Genomic DNA, 26,146 nt, shown 5'->3' with positions numbered 1-26,146 from the left:
TGATTGGCTCCCTGCCACGTGCGGCGATGTTGCTGGGCGGTGGCGGCAGCACACGCGAGCTGTTTTGGGGGAGCTGCGGCAGGGGCTGGGCCGTGGGAACGGGCGGGCTAGAGCCAGTCGGGCCGGAGGGATGCTCCGCAGAGACGCCAGAGGCCTCCAGCCCCTCGAGGACTGTCTGTAATTGAAGAGAGCTGGATAGAAATGGGGAGCAGAGTTAACAGGGAAGGGGTAGAGCTCCCCAAAAGGGGGCAGCGCCTGTAGCAAGGGGGGCAGAGCTCAAAGGGAAGGGATCGAGCTCCTAGAAAGGGGAGCTACAGAAAAGGGGAACAGAGCTCATCCTGACGGGGTAGCGAGCCCCATAGGAAAGGACTGAGCCACGGGGAAAGGGGGGCAGGTTCATGGAAAGGACCAGAGCCACAGAAATGGGGGGAAAGCCAAAATCTATATACGCAGTGGGGCAGGACTCAGAAAGGAAGGACAAAGGTCATAGAGGAGGGGAGCCAGGGCTCTGAAGGTGCAGAAGTTGCTGCTGATGCCTAACGGGTCTCTTAATCTGTGTTTATATGATTTTAAATAATATGAAAGTCAGACTTTAATGAATTCTTCTATGATTCTTTACAATGTCTCTTTCTGTAGTGATCTGAAGGACGAATTCAGGCTTTTAAAAGTGATAACTCTGTTTGATCTTTTTTTTTTCTCGTTCCATTATAGAACTTCTGGGACCATTAATAATAATAAATAAATATTAATAATCTCTCTCATTTGAGCGATAATAACAAAAATGTCAGCAACATTCTAATTAGTATCTTCATCCAAACATTTCAGTGAAATGTGAGGGCAAGCCAGTTTCCCCTGAATCAATGGAAATTTTAAAATTACAATATACATAATTTGTTTTGCTAGTATTTTAAATTATTGTGAAAGATGGAAGGAGTTTTTTTTAGGAACAGAACATGTAGGGATATGAAAATGTGATGCAGTTGATACTTGACAGTCTGCTCAGAAAGGATGCTATTTATACAGTCTGGCAGTATTTTGAGAGGGAAATCTTCCAGTGACTTCCAATAGTATAGTAGCTTTGCATGTGTAGATTGTGGGATTGAGCCATATGAAATTACCTACTTCATGCTTCTGGGGTATTTTCAGCAAGCTTTTTCAGACTTTTTCTGGAGATAGTGTTATGCCCTCAGTATGCTTATTTGAAGCAAAATACAGGACTATGTAGCACTTTAAAGACTAACAAGATGGTTTATTAGGTGATGAGCTTTGGTGGGCCAGACCCACTTCCTCAGATCAAATAGTGGAAGAAAATAGTCACAACCATATATACCAAAGAATACAATTAAAAAAAATGAACACATATGAAAAGGACAAATCACATTTCAGAACAGGAGGGCGATGCGGGGGGGGGGGGGGGGGGGGAAGGAAGGTAGGTAAGTGTCTGTGAATTACCTTAATTAATTAATTCACAGACACTTACCTTCCTTCCTTCCCCCCCCCCCCCCCCCGCATCGCCCTCCTGTTCTGAAATGTGATTTGTCCTTTTCATATGTGTTCATTTTTTTTAATTGTATCCTTTGGTATATATGGTTGTGACTATTTTCTTCCACTATTTGATCTGAGGAAGTGGGTCTGGCCCACGAAAGCTCATCATCTAATAAACCATCTTGTTAGTCTTTAAAGTGCTACATAGTCCTGTATTTTGCTTCAGCTACACCAGACTAACACGGCTACATTTCTATTACTATGCTTATTTCTGTGTCTAAATCCTCGTGTAAAGGCCATCAATAATGTATGGAAAAGAAATTGTGAAGTTTTAATATTTATTACACGTTCAAATTTTATTTCTCTGGCATTTGCCATTATTGAGAAAGTCATACAGATTTTTACACCACAAATAGTAAATTGATACAGTAAATCATGGATACCGTTCTATAGTACAGTACAAAATCAATATATCTGATATTTATGCCATAGGGAAACCAACAATTACCTTAAAATATAATTTCCTAGGTGTCAGTACTATTTTGACCACCCTAATTCAATTTTAACTATACTATTTTACCAGCATCTGATCTGTTCCAACTCACAATGGGTGTTTTCCCAGTGTATTCAATGGCAGTTTGGGCCCTTAAAAAAGCAGGTAACACTATAAAAAAGTAATTTCTGTTTCTGTTAAATGTAATTTCTGTAAGTATTTTCCTTTTTTCTTCACTACTAGCATTTAACTGAAAAGGGAATTTAGGTGACTTTAGAAGGTCTGCTTCTATTGCTTATTCACCTATCCCCATCTAACATAATTTACTGTGAATTCCCACTTGGCTGAAAATGTCACAAAGAACAGTGCCATCTAGTGATTTCAGTGGGAATTTGGAGCACTCAGCACATTGATTAACCACATCATTGCGCAAGAAATAACTGCCCCATCTGCTTTAATTTCGTGTGTTTCAAACTGCAGTGCACATCTAGCCCACCACTAATAGTAGATCAAGTTATAGTACATATTGTTAGTTTGCTTTCATAGGGAAAACAGAAAGTGATTTAACATTTCCTTCATAACCTGCTGGAAATGAGCTGGATTGTTCTGCTTCAACAGTTGTCTCAATTTTACTTGTTCATCTGCCCATCACGCATACTGTAGACTCACTCTATTTTGAAATGCTATTTATTTGTTTAGTAAAATGTAACCATTCCATTGCAGCTTTTGATGGAGACATCTGGTGACTGTAGCAGCCCATGTGTCAGGGTAACTCCTGGGTTCCTTACACATCTGCAAGATTTGGAGCCCCAGGTGGCAAGAAGACGCTTATCTCAGGCACGACACCGGGCTACACTGGCAGGACTCTTCAACAACCTGCGGGAAACTGTTTATTCTCAGTCCAACAATTCAGCATCAAAGGTATGGAAGAAAAACTGTATTTGTTTTTGGGATATGTGTTTGCAAAGGCAAAGTGTACCTAACCAGATTCATAGTTCTGATCACAATATCTTTTGGAGTTCAAATATGTAATATGTAAGTAATGTAATTTTATCATGTGCAGCTTTCAATGAGTGTCTTTTATTTGCACAAATATTGCCACCAGAACAAGAAGGCTTACGTGCCTTACAGCCATGAGTTTATCATATGACTTTCCTCCAATTTGTAGATTTTGAGCTTCTACAAAATTGCAGAATTTTGGACGCTTGTCAAGGAATGCCTTGTTTAAATTGCATCCTTGACATAAAGCTGTGAAATCAGAACTAGTGGGTTCTTCTAGGGTGGAAGTAATTCATTCAACCTCATGAGTTGACTTATAAAGAGGAGGGGAAGAAAACGGGGAAAGTAAGTAAAAATAAAAAAAAATCAAACAGTAACATTTCCTGAGTTTTAGAAAATGTGTAAGCAAAAGATACTATATAAAAAAGTGAAAAGGGCGCTAATTTGGTATTAAAGTGCTACCAAGGAGAAAGAGTGTTACCTTGGTCCAGAACCAGTAAAGGGTGTCAAGAGTCTTGGGTTCTGTACGTAACTCTGCCACTGATTCCCTCTGATAAATCATGTAGGTTATGTGTGCTTCAGTTTCCTTCTTTGCAAAATGGGGGTGGTAATGCATATCTCACTGAGGTATGTCATTCCAGAGAGCTTTACAATTCTTAGATGGAAGGTGTGCTTAAGAGGTGAAAACATTGTCATTTAAGGATAGTGATAGAGATGTAGCCGTGTTAGTCTGGTGTAGCTGAAACAAAATACAGGACTATGTAGCACTTTAAAGACTAACAAGATCATCTAATAAACCATCTTGTTAGTCTTTAAAGTGCTACATAGTCCTGTATTTTGTTTCATTTAAGGATGTCATCTAATTGGATCCTTTAACTGTAAAATAGCATGAGGCAACAGCTCTGCTTGTTAAGTTCTAACAGAGACACAGCTCAAGCTAAAAATCATGGTGGTCTCAGAAGCCAAATCCCAAACATGACTGTGTGTTTTGTCGAACAAGACTTTAACTTTCATTTACTATTGCTTGGAATGAAGGACTTCTGACACCCTGTTAGAACTTTGGTGAGTCCCATTGAGTTTTCCCAGCTTTACACTGCTATCGTTGGAAGAATCACATCACAGCTATGATCCCTTTGCGTCAAGAAGAACTGGATTTCTTCAAAGGCCTGTGAACTGAGGAAGATCTTTCCTAATTTTTGTCAGTCAGTGATTGACGTATGCCCTGAAGTACTGAATGTACATCTTCTACAAAAAATATCTCTAAAGTAATTATGGATGTTCTCTTTAACAATATAAACATTTAAGCCTTTTGTGTAGCTTCAGTGTGTGTAGTCACAGGTGGACAAATTCTGCTCTCATTTATACTGGTCTAAGCCTGGACTAATTGCATTGGAAACAGTTAAGTTACTCCAGCTTTACATCAATATAACAGATCCAAATTTGGCTAACGAGGTCTTCTCCACAGTTCCCACTGGAAATGATCAGGAAAAAAATGCACCTACAGTCAGAAAATACCAAAAACAGAAAACATCTAATAAGAAGCCATATAGCTTTTAAAATAGTATCAATGGGTATGTCTACCCTACCCCGCTAGTTCGAACTAGCGGGGGTAATGTAGTCATCTGCACTTGCAAATGAAGCCCGGGATTTGAATTTCCCGGGCTTCATTTGCATGAAGCCGGCCGGCGCCATTTTTAAATGCCGGCTAGTTCGGACCCCGTGCCGCGCGGCTACACGCGGCACGGACTAGCTAGTTCGGATTAGGCTTCCTAATCCGAACTTGCTAGTCCGTGCCGCGTGTAGCCGCGCGGCACGGGGTCCGAACTAGCCGGCATTTAAAAATGGCGCCGGCCGGCTTCATGCAAATGAAGCCCGGGAAATTCAAATCCCGGGCTTCATTTGCAAGTGCGGATGACTACATTACCCCCGCTAGTTCGAACTAGCGGGGTAGTGTAGACATACCCAATTATAGTGTATTGTTCATTATTAATTTAGTTATTAATAATAATAATAATACTAATAATATCACATAATTGTTGTACATGATATTTTATAGATTTGTGTCAAAGAGCAAACAATCCCAAAAGGAAGGAATTCCAAAAAGTAATTGCTGACTGTAGAGAATGATCAGAATAAACCCCAAATCTGTATGTGAATAGGTACAGCATGTAAATTAAAATATTCATTTGTATTTGCCCTGATCTCTGGTTTCTTCCCTTTTTTCACAGTCATCAGTGTAGTGGGCCTCTTAGAGGGACATGGAGATAGCTATTTAGCCAAAAGGAAACAATGTAAAAAACACTTTGGCCATGTTAAAATGTCAATCCCATCAGAACTAGGGTTGTAAACTACTAGTCGAGTCACTACTCAACTACTCACTCCCCTCCTTCCCCGCTGCCCCTGTATCAGAGGCAGGAAGGTGGGGGAACAGGAGCCGGTACTGATGGGGAACCGTCTTAAATGCTGGTTCCTCCCAGCACCATCTCCGCTGGCAGGAGTAGGGGAGGCAGAGGCTCAGCAGGGGACCGGCACAAGCAGGGTTCCCTTTCGGCTCTGCCTTTTAAATGTAGTAAGAGGCAGGCTCCTACTACATTTAAACTACAGCGCTGCAGCGGGGGTAGCAAGTGTCACCACTTACTGACTAATCGAGTAGTTGATGGAAATTCCATGGACTACCGGATTAGCTAATTAAACACTACTTAACATTCCTAATCAGAACACAAGGGGATTGGTTCTGTTTTCTCTTTGTTTTTAGTGTCAGGTTTTGCGTAAGGCTAAAAATTATATCCAGGAGCTGGAGCAGACTTTGGGTACGTTGCTGAAGATGAAAGGTACTGTATGGAAATATATACCTGAAATCGTTTTCCTGGGCCTGCCTTTAATGTACTTGTTAAGTAGGGACAGCTAGCCAGGTGACTGAGCCATTATTCAAGGGAAGATGGTGCCTTTAGGCTAAGCAAGAGATAGCGTATATCACCCAGGAATAGCCCAAGGAAGCATTATGCTTCAAAGATACCCCTCTGAATCTCACCAGTTTCCTCCCTGCTTCCTCTTTGATCTGATGGGTTAGAGAGGACAGATTCAAACGTTGCTGGCCTACATCAGCAGCAAATTAAGGCTTTTCCTTCCTTTCCCTCCCATCCCACTCAATTTCTTGCTGGATCATCTGCACTGGTCAGTGTATTGAAGAGCTGTGCCCACTCCTCACCCACATTTTCAGGGACTAGTAGCAACATAGAGACCCTTCTTACTTCTGTGCACCTAAAATACAGGCAGTCCCTGAATTACGAACAGGTTACGTTCCGAACACCTGGTTTTAACTCGATTTGGTCGTAAGTCAGAAATGCCCTTAGACGCACTGCCCGCGCTGTTCGAAAAGCTTGATGTACATGATTCTCAACTCGAAAATATTATAATGGGGTTAATGGGAGGTTGGTCATAAGTACGGATGGTCATACGATGGTGTATTTGTAAGTCGGGGAGTGTCTGTATAGCTTATTAATGAAAGAGTCAAAGGGAGGTTCTTCCCTTATCTCCTCTGCATAGGTGCACAGTTCAACATACAACCTGGTCTTGAGCATACAACTTCTTGATTCACAAACATAGTTGAGCTCCAGGTTTGGACTGGAGGGCACTGAGAGAATTTAGTCTGGGGTAAAAGATAAGGCAAGAGGGGGACAGAAATCCCATTCAGAATTTTCCTACAAACCTGTAGGAAGTGAGAAATTTTAGCTAAGAAGTTACTTCGAAGGAAATGTATGAGACAGTGGTGGATTTATTTGGGTTTTTGTTCTGTTTTCTGTTGGATCCTGCATATGTATTTTTCCATTAGCCTACCCTAACACTTTAAAACAAATACATTCTTTTCTTCTGGATGAAGACAGTGTGATGTGACTCCCTTCAGTACCTGTCACATACCCTTTAATCAGCTGGAGCAGTTGCTATTGAGCAGTGGAGGTACTTCCTCTACTGGGGCAGAACATGCTGCTTCTGCAGTCTCCCCGTCCTATTTCCTTGCCTTTTCACCTGACTGAGGATCTGGGAATCAGAACTAAAAATAAAACACATTCACTGTTTTCAGTGGTAGAGATTTAAACTCCATGATGATGATTTAAAGCCAGTGAACATATTTTTAATGTGTTAAACGGTGTCAGAGAGACTCCCCAAAGCCTGAAATATCAAAACTTCAAAGAAAGAAAATAACTGCAGCATTTTGTATTGACTAGTAGTCATATGGACTTTGGTTCCCTAGCTGTTATTACGGAAAATCAAAGTTACCAGTTCACTGACCCAAGGCCAGCGTTTTGCAGATATCAGTGACTTTGTGTCCTGCACAACCAGTGCCCATAAACTGTTGATATAGTTGGTCATGTTATGGGATGGGAAGAATGTCTATTTTGTCTAATCAAAAACTCTACAAGTCAGTTGTCATCCTTACTCTGTTTGACTGGGACTGACGGTGGTAAATGGGATGCCAAATGCCCCAGTCTCTGATAGTTATCTTTCTGCTGACTACAGAGTCCTTCAATCTGGAGGATGGAAACCCATCCAGCTTGGAGGAAGTCAGGGAGGAATATGTCAAGATGTACTTCAGCGATCACAGGTAAGGACTCAGAGCAAGAAATTATAGTACTTTGCATTTGCATCTGAAGTGACAGTAGTAACTGGAGGTCCCATCAAGGCCTAATTATGCTAGGCACTGTCACCATACGTGTGTATGCATCCACTCCCCCAGCGAGACTGTCTTTCCATCAAAAACACTAGTCTAAATAGAATGGCATTTGTCTATCAAAATACTGCAAATATTACAGCACAGTGACTGTCTGTCCCTGTGAGGGAAGGAAATACACAGATTGAGATGAAGAAGTTTTACCTGGCACTTTCAGACTGAAAAAAATAATTGAAATAAAAAAATTAAACCCTTACATCTTCACTGAGGCACTTTCATTAGCCCCAGCAAAGCAAAACAAAAAACAACAACAACAAAAACACTTGTTCTAAAAGAATCGCTGGGCCTCCAGAATGGTCCTGGCAAGGACAGTTTTAACTTGGTTGGGAAGTCATGCGTTTGGCTTTGTTCCATGTTTTCCTGCCAGTACTGCATCCCCTTCAGATGCCTTGAATGAGAGTAGCTCCACAGTCTGGTATGTGATTCAAGAATTTGAAAAAAACTCAATGGAAGAGGATGGGAAGCCAAGACTTATCCAGTCCCCAGCCACTTCGTCTCCTGAAATGATGGAGTTTGAACGGTAGGAGTATTAAGTGTGTAGTATTGTCATAGTCTTCATGTGTGACAACCCATACAGTTGTTGCATATCATGTAGCTTTCCTGGAGTCTGACGTTGGGTCCCTGGATGCCCAGACCAGCAGAGGCATCAATTTCAGCTCCCACTAGTGGGGGACTGAGTATCTTCCATGACTCTTCAGTAATTCCCTTATGCCTGGCTGTAACTGTGAGCCTGAATACTGGCCATAGAGCAGCTCTCTGCTTCACAGAACTTTGAAAATCTCTGAGGGTTCCCCATCCTCAGGAAAGAGATGTAATGTTCTTTCAGGTATGTCAGTGTGCTAGTGTGAAGCAGGAGGGTTAGGGTCTCTTCAAAGATGTTAACTTTACTTACGATCATTCTTATTATCCGTATAAGTGTCAGCTCCTCTTTGATTCTCTAGCCTTCTGCAATCCTCCCTGCTGTCATGATGTTTTGGGGTCTTTTTGTAAGATTTTCTATTGTTGCTGATAATCTATATGTTTGAGAGAGTCTGTCTATCTGTTCAAGATCTCCTCCTAAACCAGGGGTGTCCAAACTTTTTTCAAAGAGGGCCAGATTTGAAGAAGTGAACATGCGTGAGGGCCGTCCCCGCACTCTCAGCCCCAAGGCGGGGGGTCCGCGGGGTCGGAGGCGGGCGGAGAGCGCAGGGCACGCCGGCCTCACGGGGCTCTAGGACCGCGGAGGCCATGGGCGGCGGCGGCGCGGCCGGAAGCGGCGCGCTGGGCGCGCCAGTTCAAAAGAGCGCCTGGGAGCCAGGAGAGGGGGAGGAAGCGGGGGCCGTATTAAACCGGAACACGGGCCGCAATTGGCCCGCGGGCTGGACTTTGGACATGCCTGTCCTAAATAGTCACCCTCCCCCAGTCTGTGACTACCCCAGCTTCAAGCCTCCCACTGCCTAGGTGACCTTTAGCGAGGGTGAGAGGAGGCTGAAGCACCATTGCTAATTATTCTCTTCGACAGGAAGCGAGGGAATAGTGCAATTTGCTGCACTCCTTGTTCTGGCTGAGATGCAGGAGGGATTTGATAGACAAAGTGCTCACTTTGCTCTCACTCCCTGACAGGTACAAGAAGGGGGAAAGCAAGCAGCCCTGGTACAGATTTTGGGTGGGGTGGTGGGATGGCTTTGCCTCCCCACACCCTCCCCATTCACTTCCATACACACACACACACACCCAATCCCCTGCCCAGAGCCCCTCCTCATCTCCAAACCCTGACTTCTTCAGCCCCTGCACCCTGAGCCTACTGCCCTGACACCATGCTTAAGGACCTGAGCAACACTGGATAAATGTGCTAGTCTGTCTCTATATTTTAGAAAGGTCTGTGAGTCTGTTCAAGAGCTTCTCCAAAACAATAAGAGTTAGGACCACCAAATTTGACATGCAGTTTCCACTTATCGTACATTTAAATCAAAGTCTGGGTTTGTCTGCACCAGAAAAACGGGAAGTGCCAGGAATGAGACTGTTTTCTAGAACATGAAAAAGGAGGGGGCACAGAGAAGGAATGCAAAAGGGAGGGGCATAGAGAGGAGAGACGTGATACCTAGAATGGCCACTGGGGGCAGCGCGCCCACAGGCAAGGGCTATATGCAGAGTGACCACTGGGGGTAGCCTCATCAGCAAGAGAGATGGGCTTACCAGCTTGCCTGCCTTCAGACCAGGTACGTAGCCCCCCCACCCCCAACCTTGGCTGCAACTGGATGGGCCTGAGCCCCTTCTCAGCCCCCCCGTGCTCACTCTCGTGCCCCCCACATACCCAGCCCCCGCCCCAGTCCTTCCTCAATCTCCCTCCTTGAGTCCTGTGCCCAGCCTGCTGCCCTGCCCCCTCCCACATCCCCAAGGCCCTTCCCTGACTCCTGCACACACACACACACACACACCCTAAAGGAGCTGGATGGTGCAGGATAAGTCTTCTAGTAGTTTCCTAAAAATGGGAATGCAGTTGAGCCAGCAGGTGGCAGACTTTTGCCGCTTTCATTCTACAGGCTAAACCTCTCTACTCTGGCACTCTCTCTCGTCCGGCAACATCCGTGGTCTGGCATGATTTTAGTTAGCCAGATGGCCACATCCATGATAAGTGGCTAAGTTACTTTTGGTCCCATAAAGTTTGTTTACAGCCAACAGTCCTGGCTCTCAGTGTTCTGTGCTGCTATTTAGCTCTAATTTACCCTGAGGCTTTGTCTACACTGCCGGTTTTTGCTGGCAGAGAGTATGCAAATGTTGATTAGCATTTTGTCATGCTTCATTTGCACAAGGGGTTTTTGCTCAAAAACAAGCAGTGTGGATATTTCCTTTTTGCGCAAAAACCCCTTTTAGCGTAAGATCCATATTTCTTTCCAGATAGCCACGTTTGGACTTATTTTCACAGATATGGCAAAGGCCAGACCTTGCCAAATTTCACATCCCTGCTGCAAAGCACAGGGGCACTAGAGTTAAGAAGAAAAGAGTTGCTAGCATTTTTTTAATATGGGCCAAACAGCATTGATCTTGGAAACAGATACATTGTTTTGGCTGAAATTTTCCAAAACAATTCAGCTTGGGGCACACACTCAGGATGAAAAATTTCAGTCCAAACTGTTAAAGTTTTGCAAAGCAAGCAGCAACTGAATAAAGAGTCTTATACTAGTGAATGTTGGGCAGGCTTAATAACAAGTGGCACTTCCAGCGCCCCCTGTATTAACTATAGTCTTTGTGCAAGGTCCCACTGTGAGTCAGCAGCATTGGTCAAAGTAGAACCTATTCCCCAGTCGTTCACTGGTCTAACACGAGGCTACTCCACCATGAGCTGTTTGTAAAAGTTGCCTCCCTTCCTCTTGTTACAGGTACCTGTATTTTTATAAACAGACCGTGGACCTGCTGGTTGAGAATGGAATTGTGTGCACTGAAGAGGTCACTCTGCCTGTGGTCTCCACAGCTGTTTCTCACCTGTGGCAGGATCTACCAGAGGAAAGGAGAGACAGCGTCTTGCAGTACTGCAGTCAGAGGCAAAATTTACTCCCTGATCCCAAGGCAGCCTGCCCTGAACCCGCTTGCACTGAAGGCAGCGTGAGGAACAGCAGAGCTAATAGTCAGGAAGCCAGTGGCTCATTGGTATCCACGCCAGAGGAGGTAGGTGACAATTACTATTAGGTTCCTAGTTCAGAAATTCCAAACCTCACAAAAGTTGCTAGCTACATTGAGTGTGCGGCTCTTAAAGGGGAGCACAATACTTTAATTAAACCTTTCCATAAGCAGCAAAAGTGAACATCATTAACAGCATGGCAGTACATTGAATTCTCTTTACTCCTTAGCAGATCCCTAACATTGCTCTCCTGTGGCTGCTAGTCTTTCCTTTTTGCTAAGACTAAGATGTAAGTGCACTGGACTTTCAATGGCAGCAGCACTGCTAATCTGCCGTGAAGAGAGGAGTCTGTTTATAGGAAATGATGAAAGGGAGAGAGGTATCACAGTTCAGGGCAACTGCACCTGTATTCACCCTCTGTCATTTAACAAGAATGCACACTCATGGGCAGTGCATGAACCAACCATTGGGAGAGGCTAGTCCCCTGCTCCACTCCTCCTGCCTGAGGTCCCTCCCCTCTCTTACCAGAGCGCCAGGCTGCCCAAGCATCCCTAGCCCCAGAGTGCCTATTGAGTGGTGCAGCACTAGCACTGAAGCACCAGGCGTGCAGCACTGCCCCACCCCCCAACCCTAGAGTGCTAGGTGGTGTGGGCACAGGCCCCAGCAGCTCCAAGTCCCAGCAGCAGGCCACCCTAGCTCCAGGCAGCAGGAAAAGCAGGAAGCCAGAGCAGATCTGGGGGTGGAGCCACACTGGGCTGTTTGGGGAGGGTTAGCCCTGGCCTGTGGCTTAATGGATAAGGCACCAGCCTCAGGATGGTGGGTTTGAGCCCCACCCACCCACGCACTGTAGCATCCCTGATCCTGAGCCACTTACCTCTCTTGGGTGGAGAGCCACATCTCTCTCCTCCTGGCTGGGGGTGTCCCATGCTGCACAGCTCCCTCCCTGCTCTGTGTTATTCCCACAAAGCCAGACAAACCAAAACCAGGCCAGCATCAGGGCTCAGGTTTCTCTTCAGAGGCTGTAAACAGCGTAATGCCCCATTGCTACGCGTTACCACATGCATCTTTTTCCCGCAAAAACATTGACTCTTAAGTGGAAAGAATTAAAGCAAAATTAATATGAAAACAGTAAACATTTCTATATGCATACTTCAAGCTTTTCTTGTCCTGTAGTGCCTCAGTAGGCCAAAGTCCTTCCAGCCTTCCCAGAAAGAACTGGGGACACACTTGGACCGAAAGTGCTGTGCATTTGCTGGATCGGAGTCAGTTTAAACTTGGCCTGTATATCCAAAAGTCCATTCTTTGGCTGCCTCTGGAGAATCCCCTTAGAACAAGTGTGGGGGGGGGTCTCTGAGTGGTGGTACTTCTCCGGAGGCCTGAGAGAATTTGCCTTATCACCCACACCATTCCTAGTTGGAAAGGCTATGGTCAACCACCCCCATAAAATTATATACAGTCCCTAGCCCACAAAGATACAAAAAATGAATCCCAAAGATCCTGCAGAAAATGTTCATGTCTTTCATAGGGGCATAAAGATAATTGTGACTTTCCCCGCACAAAGTCCTTTTTGGAATACATCTATGCTGAACCTTAAGAGCAGCTCCCAAATCTTCAGGTTTTTCATAGGCCAGCTTCCCCACTCCAGTAATAATCAATTGTGCATCTGAAACTGCTAGTTCAGCGCATGAGAGGTGGGGAGGGGGCTCAGCTGAGATGGGAAGTCAGTGACCATGTGATGGCTGGAATGCCTTTTAGAGAGAGTAAGCAGAAGGTAATTGATTCTAAACATTTGTTGAATTGCTGTTTGAGTGCTGAGCTGCTCACAAAAAGTTTGAGTAAATTTTAGTGGTGGTTTAGAAGTGTTTACCCTTAAAGCATAAGTGCATTACAGCAATAAATCCCGCATTTATTAGGAAGGTAGGCTATTCATGTGACTGGCCTATTTACAAAATTGTATTGAAGGGTTACATGTACCAGGAGTAACAGTGAACATAGCAGGGTGGTTGAATGAACTAACGGGATTCAACAATGCAGTGTTGGAATGTGGAGCAATTCAGGCTTCACGGCAAGCTGGAGCACACAGTTAAATGAGATCGTGTGGGCATTGGCCGATACAACTGAGATCTTTGTCTGAACACATCAGTAACCGTTAGCAAAATAGACTGGGAAGTACTTGTATAATCCTTCCTTTTCACTGAGGTATTTGGAAACCATTGGCCTAAATCCAGTTCAAGGAAACTTAACAGTCCAGATGGAACTGATGGCCACAATGTGTATCAATTAACACTACAACTGGAAGGGACCTCGAGAGGTCATTTTGAGTCCAGTCCCCTGCCCTCATGGCAGGACCCTCTGTGTGTAAATAAAAGTAATTTATTTCTACTTTTACAATATATTAATGGTCCAATGTAACACATAAGCACACCTCTGAAAGGGGAAAAAGGACTTCCTAGATTATAAAGACTTAATCATTGAGAACTATTATAGACTCAGTAACAGTGTTCAGTGGCTGACAGTTTTGAGTTCTAAAATATTTTCTTTGATAGATACTATTTGAAGATGCATTTGATGTTGCTGCTGGTTTCCTTGATGGAAATGAGACTCAACAAACGATGTCCAGTCCAAGGTAATTATAAACACCAGTCTGGTAGCCAGCATCCTCATCTTTTGGTGTACGTTAATAAGGCAGCTTCCATATTTTTGTCCTCATCCCTTAAGCCTGTTGAACACACATATTTGCAGCAATTTTCTCATGATCATACCATTTGTTAAGGTGTAAGAATTGGTAAGCTTGCGATTAAAAGACATTTTACAATGGACTGGAAAGTACCCTCTCTGATAATTTCAACAATGTCCCATTAGTACCATAGTGATAGAAATGTAGCCGTGTTAGTCTGGTAGCTGAAACAAAAAACAGGACTATGTAGCACTTTAAAGACTAACAAGATGGTTTATTAGGTGATGAGCTTTCGTGGGCCAGACCCACTTCCTCAGATCAAATAGTGGAAGAAAATTGTCACAACCATATATACCAAAGGATACAATTTAAAAAAATGAACACATACGAAAAGGACAAATCAAATTTCAGAACAGAAGGGGATGGGGGGAGGTAAATGTCTGTGAGCTAATGATATTAGAGGTGATAATTGGGGAAGCTATCTTTGTAATGGGTAAGATAATTAGCGTCTTTATTCAAACTTGAGTGTAAAGTGTCGAATTTAAGCATGAATGACAGTTCAGAGGATTCTCTTTCAAGTGAAGTCTTAAAAGGCCTTTGAAGCAGGATGCAGGTAATCAAGTCGTTGAGACAACAAACGTCTCAGACACTTCGCCAAAGGATCAATGCCCACAAAGCAGATATCAGACAGGATCACAAAGAAAAAACAGTTTCTTGCCATTTCAACCAGAAAGGACATTGTCTCAATGTCTCAAGCATCCTGCTTCAAAGGCCTTTTAAGACTTCACTTGATCTGAGGAAGTGGGTCTAGCCCATGAAAGCTCATCACCCATTAAACCATCTTGTTAGTCTTTAAAGTGCTACATAGTCCTGTTTTTTGTTCCATTAGTACCAGACATAGAATGTTTTGGCTTTTCTTCATCAGCATTTGTAGTCTTCCTGGCTATCATAACATTGGATTCCTGTTGTTCCCCCTCACAAGGTTTAGAAAGATCAGGTGTTCTCTGGATAAGTTAGCTAATTTTGAACTGTGTTCTCTTTCAGTGGAACAAAAATAGTCTTCTAAGACATACTCTCCTTCACTCTTTTAATTATGTGGGTGACATAACAAATAGCTTACAGAGCAGAAATGTAGTTTCACCTAAATAGCAACATCAGAGACAGGAAAGGCCTATTACATCAAGTTTTTCCTGTGCAAGAGCTGTTTGTAGTCCATCAAGAGAGGACATGTCAGATACAAGAGTGGTCCCAGCCTTAATATTAGCCAGGAGCCCTAGCAAGGACTGTGTTTCTTAATAGGAAATACATGTGAGGACTCAGCTCTAAGTACTCTTCTTGCAGGTTATGTCTTGGGTGGGATTTTCTCTCCTTGCAAGTTAGTAAAGCAATTATCCAAGTTAGAAGGTCCTTTAACATGTGAGGCATGATTCTCATGAAAACTAAAATTGCATTTCACATTGCTTGAACAGTGTAAATAAGAATAGGTCCCTTTAGATTGTTAACCAAAACACACTCGGATATATAATAAAATTGAATTAAGTATGTACCAGTTGAACAAGTAATTGATTTTTTAAAAATTAGGAGACGCATTTAGACACAATGAATTAGTGTCCCATCTACACATGTTGCCTAGCCTGCTCCTATATTAGGGCAATGGACTCTTTATTGCCAGACTATGTCTTCAAGCACCTCTGATCCAGAATAAAAAAGCTATGCTGTGTGCCTTTGCAGAGCTCTGTGGGAGCCCAGAAGAAAGTGAAGGCCTGGAAGCCAGTCCAAGACTGGCAGAACCTGTCAGGGAAGTTGCCTAACACTTGCCCACAGTGTGGCTGCTGATAGTTGATATTCTCGGTCAAGTTTTAGGACCATAGAAAGGTGTCTCATTCACTCAGAAACCTAATATAAGAAATAAAAGGGTTTATTTGGGCAAGGTAATGTTATAAAACTTTCAGGCTGCCAGTTAAATAGAACAATCGCTTTGTATTATAATTGGCATATGTTTTTCTCCTGGAACACTATGATTACATCCACCACATATCTCTTGAGTTTCTTTGCTTTGATCATTGTTTCTTGCATCATGTTTCCCTATTGGTATCATTTATTGTGTAAAGTCTCCCCACCCCCCATTGCTGAGTTATTTTATTCATCTTGAAAATAATGATTAAGGTTTGTAAATAAATCAAAAGGAGAAGAAGTGAGCAGGAGGAGATTCGGGACGGGAAATGTATTTTAACTTCTGTTTCTGTTTTTCAGCTCCGTGTTCACCGGCTGCATCTCAGAAAATGCAGAGGATAACCACCGGCTCTACTTGCAGATCACTGGTTTCCTAAAGGGCCTTTTCTTTGCTAACACACAGGTTCCCCAGGTAGGCCTTGCCAAAGTGCTTGTTATATGTGAGGCAGCATATTCCTCTGAATACCAGATTGGGATTTCCGTTTGATGTACCTTTGCTCATGTTTCCCAGGATCATCCAAACTGGAATCTTAGGCTTCATTATTTTTTTAATTCCATCCATTCCAGAGATTAATGGACTCACCATTTAGCAGGCAAGGTTCAGTTGTTTTATTTTACATACTATAAAAGCCATGGGGGCCAAATTTAACTCTGGAAAACATCACTGTTATAATTGGAGCTGTCTAGCAGGTGGACAGAAAGTCATTCAGGTTGCAGGTTGTTTCTTCCCCCTCGCATTCCAGTAGTAGATAGAAAATTGGGTCAACCCCTGAGCTGTAGAACTTGCATGGGATGTGGAGGCCCAAGGAAATCCAAAGCTAATCCTGTTTGCTTGTGATCAACCTTCGCTGTGCCTCTCTGATAGTAGTTGCTGCAACTTCTGCTTCTTGCTTTCTGTCACTTGTTCATCCATGATCTAAAAGATGAGGAAGGAGGGGACAGAAGAAATAGGTGTGACCAAAATAGGTATTTTCTTTGTTGCATGTAGCTTGTGGGAGAATAAAGAAGCACAGTATTTGTCGTCTTGCATCAGGTGATCACACTGTGCTCTCCCTTGCTATTCCTCAACACAGTGCTATTAGAGCGTGAATGATTTTTGACACAATTCTGTCTCACTGCACCCAGACTGTGGAGGGTGGGAAGAGGTAGTAAAACATTTAGGTCATGAAGAACAAGCAAAATGAGAGAGGCAAAAAGTTTTGTGGCATCAGAGGACGCTATGGATTAACTTGCATGAGGTTGGCTGAAATTTCATAATCCAGCTGGCATACATCTCAAGATAATGCTGGGCAGTTTCATTCCTCAAGAATACCAGGTTGTCAGCTGGCAGATAATTAGAAGGGAAACCAAGGAGAAATCTCAACAGGCAAATTTCCCATGGTATCTGATTTAATGTAGATAATTGCAGCACCGCACCCCTAGGGAATAATTCTACATGGTAAAATACAACCTGCAGGATTCTTGCTTTGAGAGCAGAGATGCAGGTTCACATCCCAGCAGACACAGACACAGACACTCTACCCTGTCCCAAGCATTTGTAGCTCCTGCAAACTCTCCCTTAGCTCAGGAAATTGGACAGTGCTGATGTCACAAAACACCCAGGACAGATGACTAGTGTCCTTAAGGCTCATGGCATGCAACAAAGGCGGGGTGGCAGATATGACTGTAATCAGGAGGCGCAACGTGTAGCTGTCCAAAAAATACAGCCTATGGTCACCTTTACATCTGACTGCGGGACAAGAACTGTACTGTTCAGCTGACTGGTTTTATTGCTGGCCAGTGTAAATGAATTAGTGCTGCTTCCACTCTTCTCTCAAGGGATATACAAATCAAATAATGTATGACTGTGACTATATACACACATCAAATGCAGCTGCTCTTGGCAAGTTTCTGGTCTGGTTCTCCGTCTTGCTCTGCAGTATTCCCTCTAAGCGGCAGCCAGCTCCACAGGCGATTAATCAGCCCCACCCAGTCAGTCAAAGCCCTGCAGGGAGCCCTGAGCCTCTGGGTGGGGCTGATTAATCACCTGTGAAGCTGTGCTGCCACCCTATTTGGAGGGAACCCTGCTGCTATGGCACCTCACCTGAAAAAATGCTTGTGAGAGAAGCAGGCAGAAGAATGGAAAGACCTATGCACACAGTGCAGAAGGGGAGGCCTAAAATGGAGAATGGGAAGGTTTAGATTATGTGGGAGGAAAATATTTCTAACAGGGAGATCAGTTATGCAATTACATAATTTCTCCAGGGGTGCTGGTTTGAGAGTTATAATCAGCAACCCTTATAAGAGTTGCTTAACTGCAGATAAGATAAAACATTATTTTAGATTTTCAAAACTGTGTTAATTGACAGACACCCAATGACTGACCTGCTTAGATACATTTGTAAATTCATTAGAATGCCATGTAAGTGCCTAAATATCTTTCAGCATTTATCCCTTAAGACAAGGTTTCTCAAACTTTGTGATACCACGACCCCCAGTGGGGTCGGGACCCACAGTTTGAGAAACGCGGCCATTAGAGCTTAAGTCACATTGAAAGTAAATGGGATGTAGGAACATAAATGTTTAAGTTACTTTGAAAAATAGGACTTGGGCTCCTAGATATCACTAAGTCAGCTTTAAACATGTTTCCCCTCTCCCAACCCTCTCCCCTCCAGTCCACAGAATCTTGCACTGGTGTGGTAGGAGGAACTAGATCTTCTATGGCTATGTCTCCACCATAGTAGGAGCTGAAGCTCAAGCCGTACCTCCCATCTATCTGCACAGAAATGTGTCTGTTTCAGGCCAGCAAGCCCTCGGGATCCATGGCCTAAGATCTGTGAAGAGGGGTGGGCCCAAGACCTAGCCAGACTGCACCATTGTGTAGCATGGATGCATTTAGGGCCCCAATCCGCCAAACTCACATCCTGGGAATCCGCCAATCCCATGTGCCTAGCCTTTCTATCCCAAGACTAGCCAGTCAACTCCCAGGGAATGGAAGCATTTCCCTGGTTCAGGGTCAGCTGCTCAGCATTTAATCCTTCCATTTTATTCTGATTACTGAAGTACAAAGAGAATGAACCATCTCCTGCATAACTTGTGGCCAGTGAACCAGAAGTACTTTGTCAAGTTGTAACGCTTCCGCCCCTTTTCTTGGGGAGGGGACCATTCTGCTACATTATCTCACGCTTTAATAGTCCTCCGGTACCCTGCCGGGGCGGAGGGGGACCCGGGCCCGCCCTCTCTCCAGGTCCCAGCCCAAGACCCTAAGGGAGTGCGTCTGAGATGCGCTGCCCGACCGGGGGGACTACGGCTGCAACTCACCGGTCCCCGGGGTTTCCGACCCCATCCTGGGCTGCTTTCTCCATATGTCTCAGTCTGGTTCGGCAGGGTGGCCGGGGGGAGGGGGAACTCACCCACTCTGGCTGCGGGGGTTCTCGGTTGCCCATCCTGGGTCTGCTGTCGGTCCGGTCACCTCGTCGCAGTTCCTGTCGGGTGCCTGTTGGTCGTCCCCCCGGAGCTTCCTCTCCCCCCCTTTTTTGTGTCCTGCCCGCCCGGCTTTTAAACCTGGCGCCCTTGATCCGGGACACCGGCGCATGCCCCTGGGGGGGGGGAGTCGCCTGCATCGGCAGCCGCCGCTGGGCTAGTGCCGTAGCGCCATTCGGGCGTCCCGGCGGCCGTTTTCTACGGTGCCCCTGGTACGGGGAGCGGGACTGGGGCTTGCACTCACGGCCACCCGGCCCCCGCCTGCGTCAGCAGCCGCTGCGGAGCAGGCGCAGCAAAGCTGCTCAGGTGTCTCGGCGCCCTAGTGCGGGGTGTGGGGTTGGGGCTCGCTATCCCCGCTGCCCCGTCACACAAGTGCACTGCTATCTGGTCATAGGACCACAGTCAGCTTCTGGTAGCTTTGTGGTATGAGGCCAGCAGGATGTCCCTCCTCAATAAGAACACCAGAAATGATCATATGTACCAAGAAATAAGCAGACAGTGTTGGGATTCAGTGGACTTCAGATGGAAGTGTGGGGAGTGGATCAAATGGCTGACGAGTGACTACCAGAAAGCCAGGGATTCCTGGGAACTCCCCATCATCCTGTCTCTTTAGCGAGGACTTTGACGGGGTACTTGATGGAAGCCTTGACCCCCACATCTCATGTAGCACTGGAGGGGACCAGCAAGTGTCAGATCAAGCTAGCAAAATTACTGGTGGTTGCATCAATCCCTGAGGAGGTTTTGCCTCCAGAGCAGACAGTGCATGTCCTGAGTCCATACTCAGAGAAGCTGTTTGATGACCCTCCCAGAGGAGCAGCAGCCTGCTGCAGAACTGGCAGAAGAGGCAGAATGTAGCCCCAGATCCTGGTAAGTGTTTGGCTGCATGTCTGTTGTTGCTAATATGCCATTAGGAGGGATTTCTGGCTTATAATTCAGTGCAATTTTTATTACAAGCTGTGGGCAACAGTTTCTGCCCACTAATGGTGGAATGCACCCCCACATCTAGGGTATGTCTACACTACCACCCTAGTTCGAACTAGAGTGGTAATGTAGGCAACCGGAGTTGCAAATGAAGCCCGGGATTTGACTTTCCCGGGCTTCATTTGCATCTCGCCGGGCGCCGCCATTTTTAAATGTCTGCTAGTGCGGACCCGCGTTTCACGAGGAGTAACGGTAGTTCGGAATAGGAAGCTAGAAAGGCTTCCTATTCCGAACTACCTGTACTCCTTGTTCCACTAGGGTGGTAGTGTAGACATACCCCTTCAGCTTAACCCCCTCTCCCAGGCTACAGTGGCCTGCATTTTTTTAAATGTACATTACACCTTGCCATTGGGTGTGTGCTCTTTTCACTCTGTGACTGAGGTGTGGCCATGGAACTTCGGGGACCCAAAGCGTGACACCGAGAATGTTTTGGAGCTGAGTTTTACAGTGGGATTAATTGTGGCCTTGATACACGCCACAGGCACTTTTTCTGTGGATACTCTGAATCTTTTCAGAAGTACTGAGGTAAGTGCGCTGTGTGTGGTGGCTGATTTCAGGCCCTTCCACCTCTACCACCCAGCCGCTGTCTAGTAGGCGCCTGGGATTTCGAACAGTCACAAGTGGGAACAGAGGAAGCATTTCCATGAAGAGCTTACAGTGAACATCCTGGATGGGACCAGCAAGCAGCAGCGCTGCCAAAGGGGAAAGAATCCCCGGCAGATGGAAAGGCAGCAACAGATTGCAGAGCACAAGGAGAGGCTTGCAGCACAGTGTGTGGAGCAGGAACAGCGCTTGAGGGAGGAGGAGTGCAGCAGAAAGACCTATGTGAGAAGTTGCTTACACTAATGGCCACAAGACTTCAGGCTCCAATCCTGCCCCACCCACACTGCGTCCTGAGTTCCCTCCCGGGTACCATGTCCTGCAGACCAGGAATGCATTGGATAATACCAGAGTTGGGTGGCCCATGAAGCCAGGACTGAATGCTAGTTGGGCAGGGCAGATGTACCTCCAGCAGTCCTCCACTTCCCTACAGTCCTCCAGCCCAGTGCGGTGGCACCAAGTGCAACTATTCAAGCTAGAAAGAGAAAGGAGAATGGGCAGCCAGAGACAAACAGGAGTAGGGGTTTTATTTCTTTGCACTCGTTTCATTTGTTTGCACTCTTTTCACTGTTCTGCAGTATTCAGTGTGGGTACGTCTACACTACAGCACTAGTTCGAACTAACTTAGTTCGAATTAGTTAATTCGAACTAAGCTAGTTCGAACTACCGCATCTAGAACTAAAAACTAGTTCGAACTAGCGTTTTGCTAGTTCGAACTAGCAAGTCCACATTGAGTGGACTCTGAACAGGGCTTAAGGATGGCCGGAAGCAGTGCCGGCAGGGCATAAAAGGAGGACTTAGAGCATGGAGATGCTGTCTCAGGCTAGCCGAGGGCTGCGCTTAAAGGGTCTCGACCCCCACCCCGGACACACAGTTCTAAGGGGTGCCCCGCTTGCAAAGAAGTTCTGGCTTGGAGTGCCCTGAGTGCCCACACTGGGCACATCACACCACTCGGCCATCAGCCCGGCTGCACTTGCCGCAGGCTGCCCCAGAAGCCCGCAGAGCCAGCCCAGTCCTCCCCATCGGGGGCTCGTACCCCATTCCTCCCTCACCTCCTTCCACTTACCCTTCCTTAGCCCCCCTTCTTATTGATGTACAAAATAAAGATAACGTTTCTTCCAACATTGACTCTGTCTTTATTGAAAAAAAACTGGGGGAGACTGGGAAAAGGAGGTGGGAGAGGGGAAGAGAAAGGCTGGGAGAGGGGAGGGCAACTAACATGATCAGGGGTTGGGAACAGGTCCCAGATGAAGAAAGGCTACAGAGACTGGGACTGTTCAGCTTAGAAAAGAGGAGACGGAGGGGGGACAGGATAGAGGTCTCTAAAAGCAGGGGTTGGGTGGAGAGGGTGCATTCAGAAAAGTTCTTCCTGAGTTCCCATAAAGAAGGACTAGAGGACACCAAAGGAAAGGAATGGGTAGCAGGCTTGAAACTAGTAAGAGAAAGTTGTTCTTGACAAAGCAAATAGTTAACCTGTGGAACTCCTTGCTGCAGGAGGCTGTGAAGGCTACAACTAGAACAGAGTTGAAAGGGAAGTGAGATAAAGTGATGGAGGTTGGGTCCATGGAGTCCTATTAGCCAGAGGGTAGGAGTGGTGTCCATGCCCAAAGTTTGTGGAAGGCTGGAGAGGGATGGCACGAGACAAATGGCTTGGTCATTGTCTTCGGTCCATCCCCTCCAGGGTCCCTAGGGTTGGCCGCTGTTGGCAGACAGGCTACTGGGCTAGATGGACCTTTGGTCTGACCCAGGACGGCCATTGTAAGCTCAGGGCTCAGTGTCGGGGGTCTCAGTGGACCCCCTTGATTTTCATGCACACCTGGTCCTGGGTGGCCAGGCTGGCAGCTCTCCTGCCCTAGACGGCCACTTTCCTGTGCCTAGTGCGGAGATCGTGGACGAGGTCCACGATGTCCGCACTAGCCCAGGAAGGTGCCCGCCTCTTGCGGTCCAGGGCAAGCTCCCGGGAGCCGCCAGCCTGGTCCCGGCAAGAGGGGGTGGGCTGGGGGGCATCGGGTGGGTGGCTCTGTGCCGTGCCAGGTACAGGGTCTGCTAGCTGGGTGCTGGCAGGCTTGCACCTGGCACGGGCACCGTAGCCAGCCCGTGCCCCTTTAAGGGGTCCGGGGCCGGGAGGGGGGCATAGAGTTTCCCTGGTGTTGGCCAGAGTGGCCACCAGGGAAACCTGGGGAGGGCTAGCCTCCCACTAGTTCGAACTAAAGGGCTACACAGCCCTTAGTTCGAACTAGCTAGTTCGAACTAGGCGTTAGTCCTCGTAAAATGAGGTTTACCTAGTTCGAACTAAGCGCTCCGCTAGTTCGATTCAAATTCGAACTAGCGGAGCGCTAGTGTAGCACCTATTAAAGTTAGTTCGAACTAACGTCCGTTAGTTCGAACTAACTTTGTAGTGTAGACATACCCTGTTTGTGTTATGCATTTTTTTATCATCGGATTTGGTGTTGGGTTGTTACAGTGTTGTAATGGTAGCTGGCCTGCCTGACAATAGCTTGCTTTTTTTTAAAAAATACTGCCGTTTTAATGAACACTTTTTATTTTATTTTAAGGTGTATTTTCATCACATCACATATTATGTATTTCAGAGAATAAAGACAAGACATGATATGGTACAACTGAGAAGTTGTGTTCAAACACAATTTCTCACTGCCTTTAGTCAGATCATAATAAAAATCCATAGTTCATGCCACACAAACTGCAGTCGCCTGTCCGCATTATATAAGCAGTTATCTCATCCACAAGTAACAATTCATGACAATCACCCATACGTCCATCCAGAGCATACAGCAACCATACTTTATTTATGGACAGATGGCAGTTCAGAGACAGCAATTTGTACTGTTCTCCCCTTTCCATTGGTCATGCAACCCCACCTTTAGCACTGGCTACTGCCTGAGCACCACTGCCTCACCATGGAGTCTGGACATACAGGCTCCAGAGGAATCCACAAACTGGGAAAAATGGACTTTTGGCTGCCTAAGGCGCCGGCAGGGAGCCGATCTGGAACACAGTTTCTGAGCAAACCTACCAGATAGGCGCCTCAGGCGAGTTCACAGAAAACAGGCAGGGGGAGCACATTGACCATCCTGATGGCAGGGTACTTAATCAGGCTCTGGGAGTCATCTCCGCCCTTTCCACACTCACACTACAGTGAATTTGAATGGGAATTGCCACCTTGCCTGGGATTGCCATAACCACTGCATTTAAACAAAGTGCAACAACTCCAGCAGAAAAGCTTGAGGGAGACCCTCCTCAGACTGTTCCATAGGCTAGCGGCCAATCCCTGTGTAAATCCCTTCTCCCCTCAGGCAGAGCTGGGGTGTGCAGTGGGGCTCTCCCACATCCCTGGTGAGAACCCTAGCCACTAAAAGCTGAAGTCTAGAAGGGAGCAGTTCCTCCTTCCACCCCACTGGGTCCTGCACTGAGGCTGTGTCTACACTGGCGCATTCTTGCGCAAAAGCGGCCACTCTTGCGCAAAAACATGCCACCTGTCTACACTGGCCGCGCATTCTTGCGCAAGTAAACTGACGTTGTACTGTAGAAAATCAGGGCTTCTTGCGCGAGAACTCTGATGCTCCCTCTCAGGAAGAAGCCCTCTTGTGCAAGAGCTCTTCCACAAGAGGCCAGTGTAGACAGGCAACATGAATTTATTGCACAAGAAGCCCCTATGGTTAAAATGGCCATCAGAGTTTTCTTGCACAAGAGAGCGTCTACACTGGCATGGATGCTCTTGCACAAAAGCACATGCCAGTGTAGACGCTCTCTTGTGGAAGAGTTTTTGCACAAGAACTCTTCCGCAAAAGAGTTCTTGCGCAAGAAGCTGCCAGTGTAGACGTAGCCTGAGTGTCTATCTTCCCCCAGTGTAGGGATCACTAGCAGAGCTCCATGGAGCCCAGACTTAGCATCTGTCTTTGAAAGAGGGCCAGGGCTTAGAACTGGTTGGTATCTCCCATTGGCTAGCTTAGGTAGCTTGCATGCTAGCTCTGTCAGTCTCATTCTTAGGTGCCTGTCTCTCCCCATTCAGTGTTTATGAGCCTAGGCACCTAACAGGCATTTGCGGATCACAATGTTGTTCCAGTGATTGCGTAGGCATCTAAACACTAGGCAGGGAGACCGCAAGCGTCACAACACCTAAGTCCCTTTGTGAATCCTGCCCACAGTATCTTGTGGATGTACTCAGCCCCCTACAGATTAAGGATCTAAGAGGTGACCATGCACCCATTGCACTCAGTGACAAATGTCTACATGACATCAGCTGGAACTGGACTAACTCACACTTTCACAGGGAGACTGTCTTAGTTCAGACAGCACACTGACTTCAGCTGACATGTCAATGGCTGCCTCAGAGGGAGGGAGTGTTCACTGTCCCTTTGCCGGGGTATGTAAGGACCAGATCACCAGGTTGCTAATAACCACAATCAGCTTCTGTCTCTCCCGTTACCTTGCTTATGTTTTCCAGGAAGAAGCTCTTCAGTTTGACTATGAGACTGTGATGCTGCGGTGCACGGAGACTTTTGATGATGAAGATTTGTAAATACAGGTGTCTCCTTTAACTAAAGCAATACAGAGCTCTGCTTAACATGCATGGCCCGTGACGAGATGCTGCCCCCGACTCAGTGAGCTGCTTCAGGGGACGGCTGGAGAATCTGTGTTGATGTGATTTGTTACTGGTTTACTGTATATTCCCTCATCAGTGTTTTTGTGCATCAGTTAAGTAATTTATATGTTAAAATGTTTTTAGGTTGCAGATATTTATAAAGTTTTAAAGAAAAGAGATTGTGTTTTGCAGCTGTTTTTATTTGATTGGTTTTGTTTAGGGTTTTGTTTTGTTTTTGTAAAGTGGGTTGTGCGTTTCGTCAGCAATAAGGTTTTTGTCAGAGCGCTCATTTTAACAAACAGAGGATCAACTCCAAAATCAAAAAAGTATTACATGTGTAGAAAAACAGTCATGTTGTGTACAAAAGGAGAGGATTAATTTGTACTGACCTATACTGAATATCAACTTGACCGCTAGTCATTGTCTCTCATATTCATTAATGTTTATGGCAAGAAGGGATTACTCCACTAGATAATCTTGATCTACTGTGTATCACAGACCATTAAATAGCACCCACTTGCCCCTCTTATCACATTTGACTAAAGTATAATTTGTGTTTGGTTGCA

General features: G+C 45.8%; 1 protein-coding gene across 13 annotated transcripts; it reads left to right on the top strand.

Annotated features, from left to right (window-relative positions):
* Nucleotides 1-43: 43 nt before the first annotated feature.
* On the top strand, nucleotides 44-25,588 carry STRA8 (stimulated by retinoic acid 8). Of its 13 annotated transcripts, none has more exons than XM_025186039.3 (10): nucleotides 55-177; nucleotides 2,069-2,143; nucleotides 2,702-2,899; nucleotides 5,733-5,808; nucleotides 7,496-7,580; nucleotides 8,074-8,226; nucleotides 11,066-11,351; nucleotides 13,851-13,930; nucleotides 16,235-16,346; nucleotides 25,443-25,588. In XM_025186039.3, the coding sequence occupies exons 3-10, from the start codon at nucleotides 2,708-2,710 to the stop codon at nucleotides 25,515-25,517; spliced, it is 1,059 nt and encodes a 352-aa protein (XP_025041824.2). In that variant the 5' UTR covers nucleotides 55-177; nucleotides 2,069-2,143; nucleotides 2,702-2,707; the 3' UTR covers nucleotides 25,518-25,588. The 13 variants fall into 13 exon arrangements, with proteins under 13 accessions (XP_075790536.2, XP_014430461.2, XP_025041833.3 ...); XM_025186035.3 differs by having other exon boundaries at nucleotides 117-173; XM_075934421.2 differs by lacking the exon at nucleotides 2,069-2,143 and having other exon boundaries at nucleotides 44-173; nucleotides 5,733-5,787.
* The last annotated feature ends 558 nt before the right edge of the window (nucleotides 25,589-26,146 follow it).

Source organism: Pelodiscus sinensis, chromosome 1 (genome assembly GCF_052426305.1).
Source record: "Pelodiscus sinensis isolate ZL-2025 chromosome 1, ASM5242630v1, whole genome shotgun sequence".
NCBI classification, from domain to species: domain Eukaryota; kingdom Metazoa; phylum Chordata; order Testudines; family Trionychidae; genus Pelodiscus; species Pelodiscus sinensis.
Note: the sequence above shows the minus strand (reverse complement) of the source record. Positions and strands in the feature narration are given on the sequence as shown.

Excerpts from the sequence above, each read along its gene's own strand:
- STRA8 (XM_014574975.4), top strand. The coding sequence starts at position 2,708 with ATGGAGACATCTGGTGACTGTAGCAGCCCATGTGTCAGGGTAACTCCT. Across the intron at positions 5,809-7,495 it reads TACGTTGCTGAAGATGAAAG|AGTCCTTCAATCTGGAGGAT; the intron begins GTACTGTATGGA and ends TGCTGACTACAG. Across the intron at positions 8,227-11,065 it reads GAAATGATGGAGTTTGAACG|GTACCTGTATTTTTATAAAC; the intron begins GTAGGAGTATTA and ends CTCTTGTTACAG.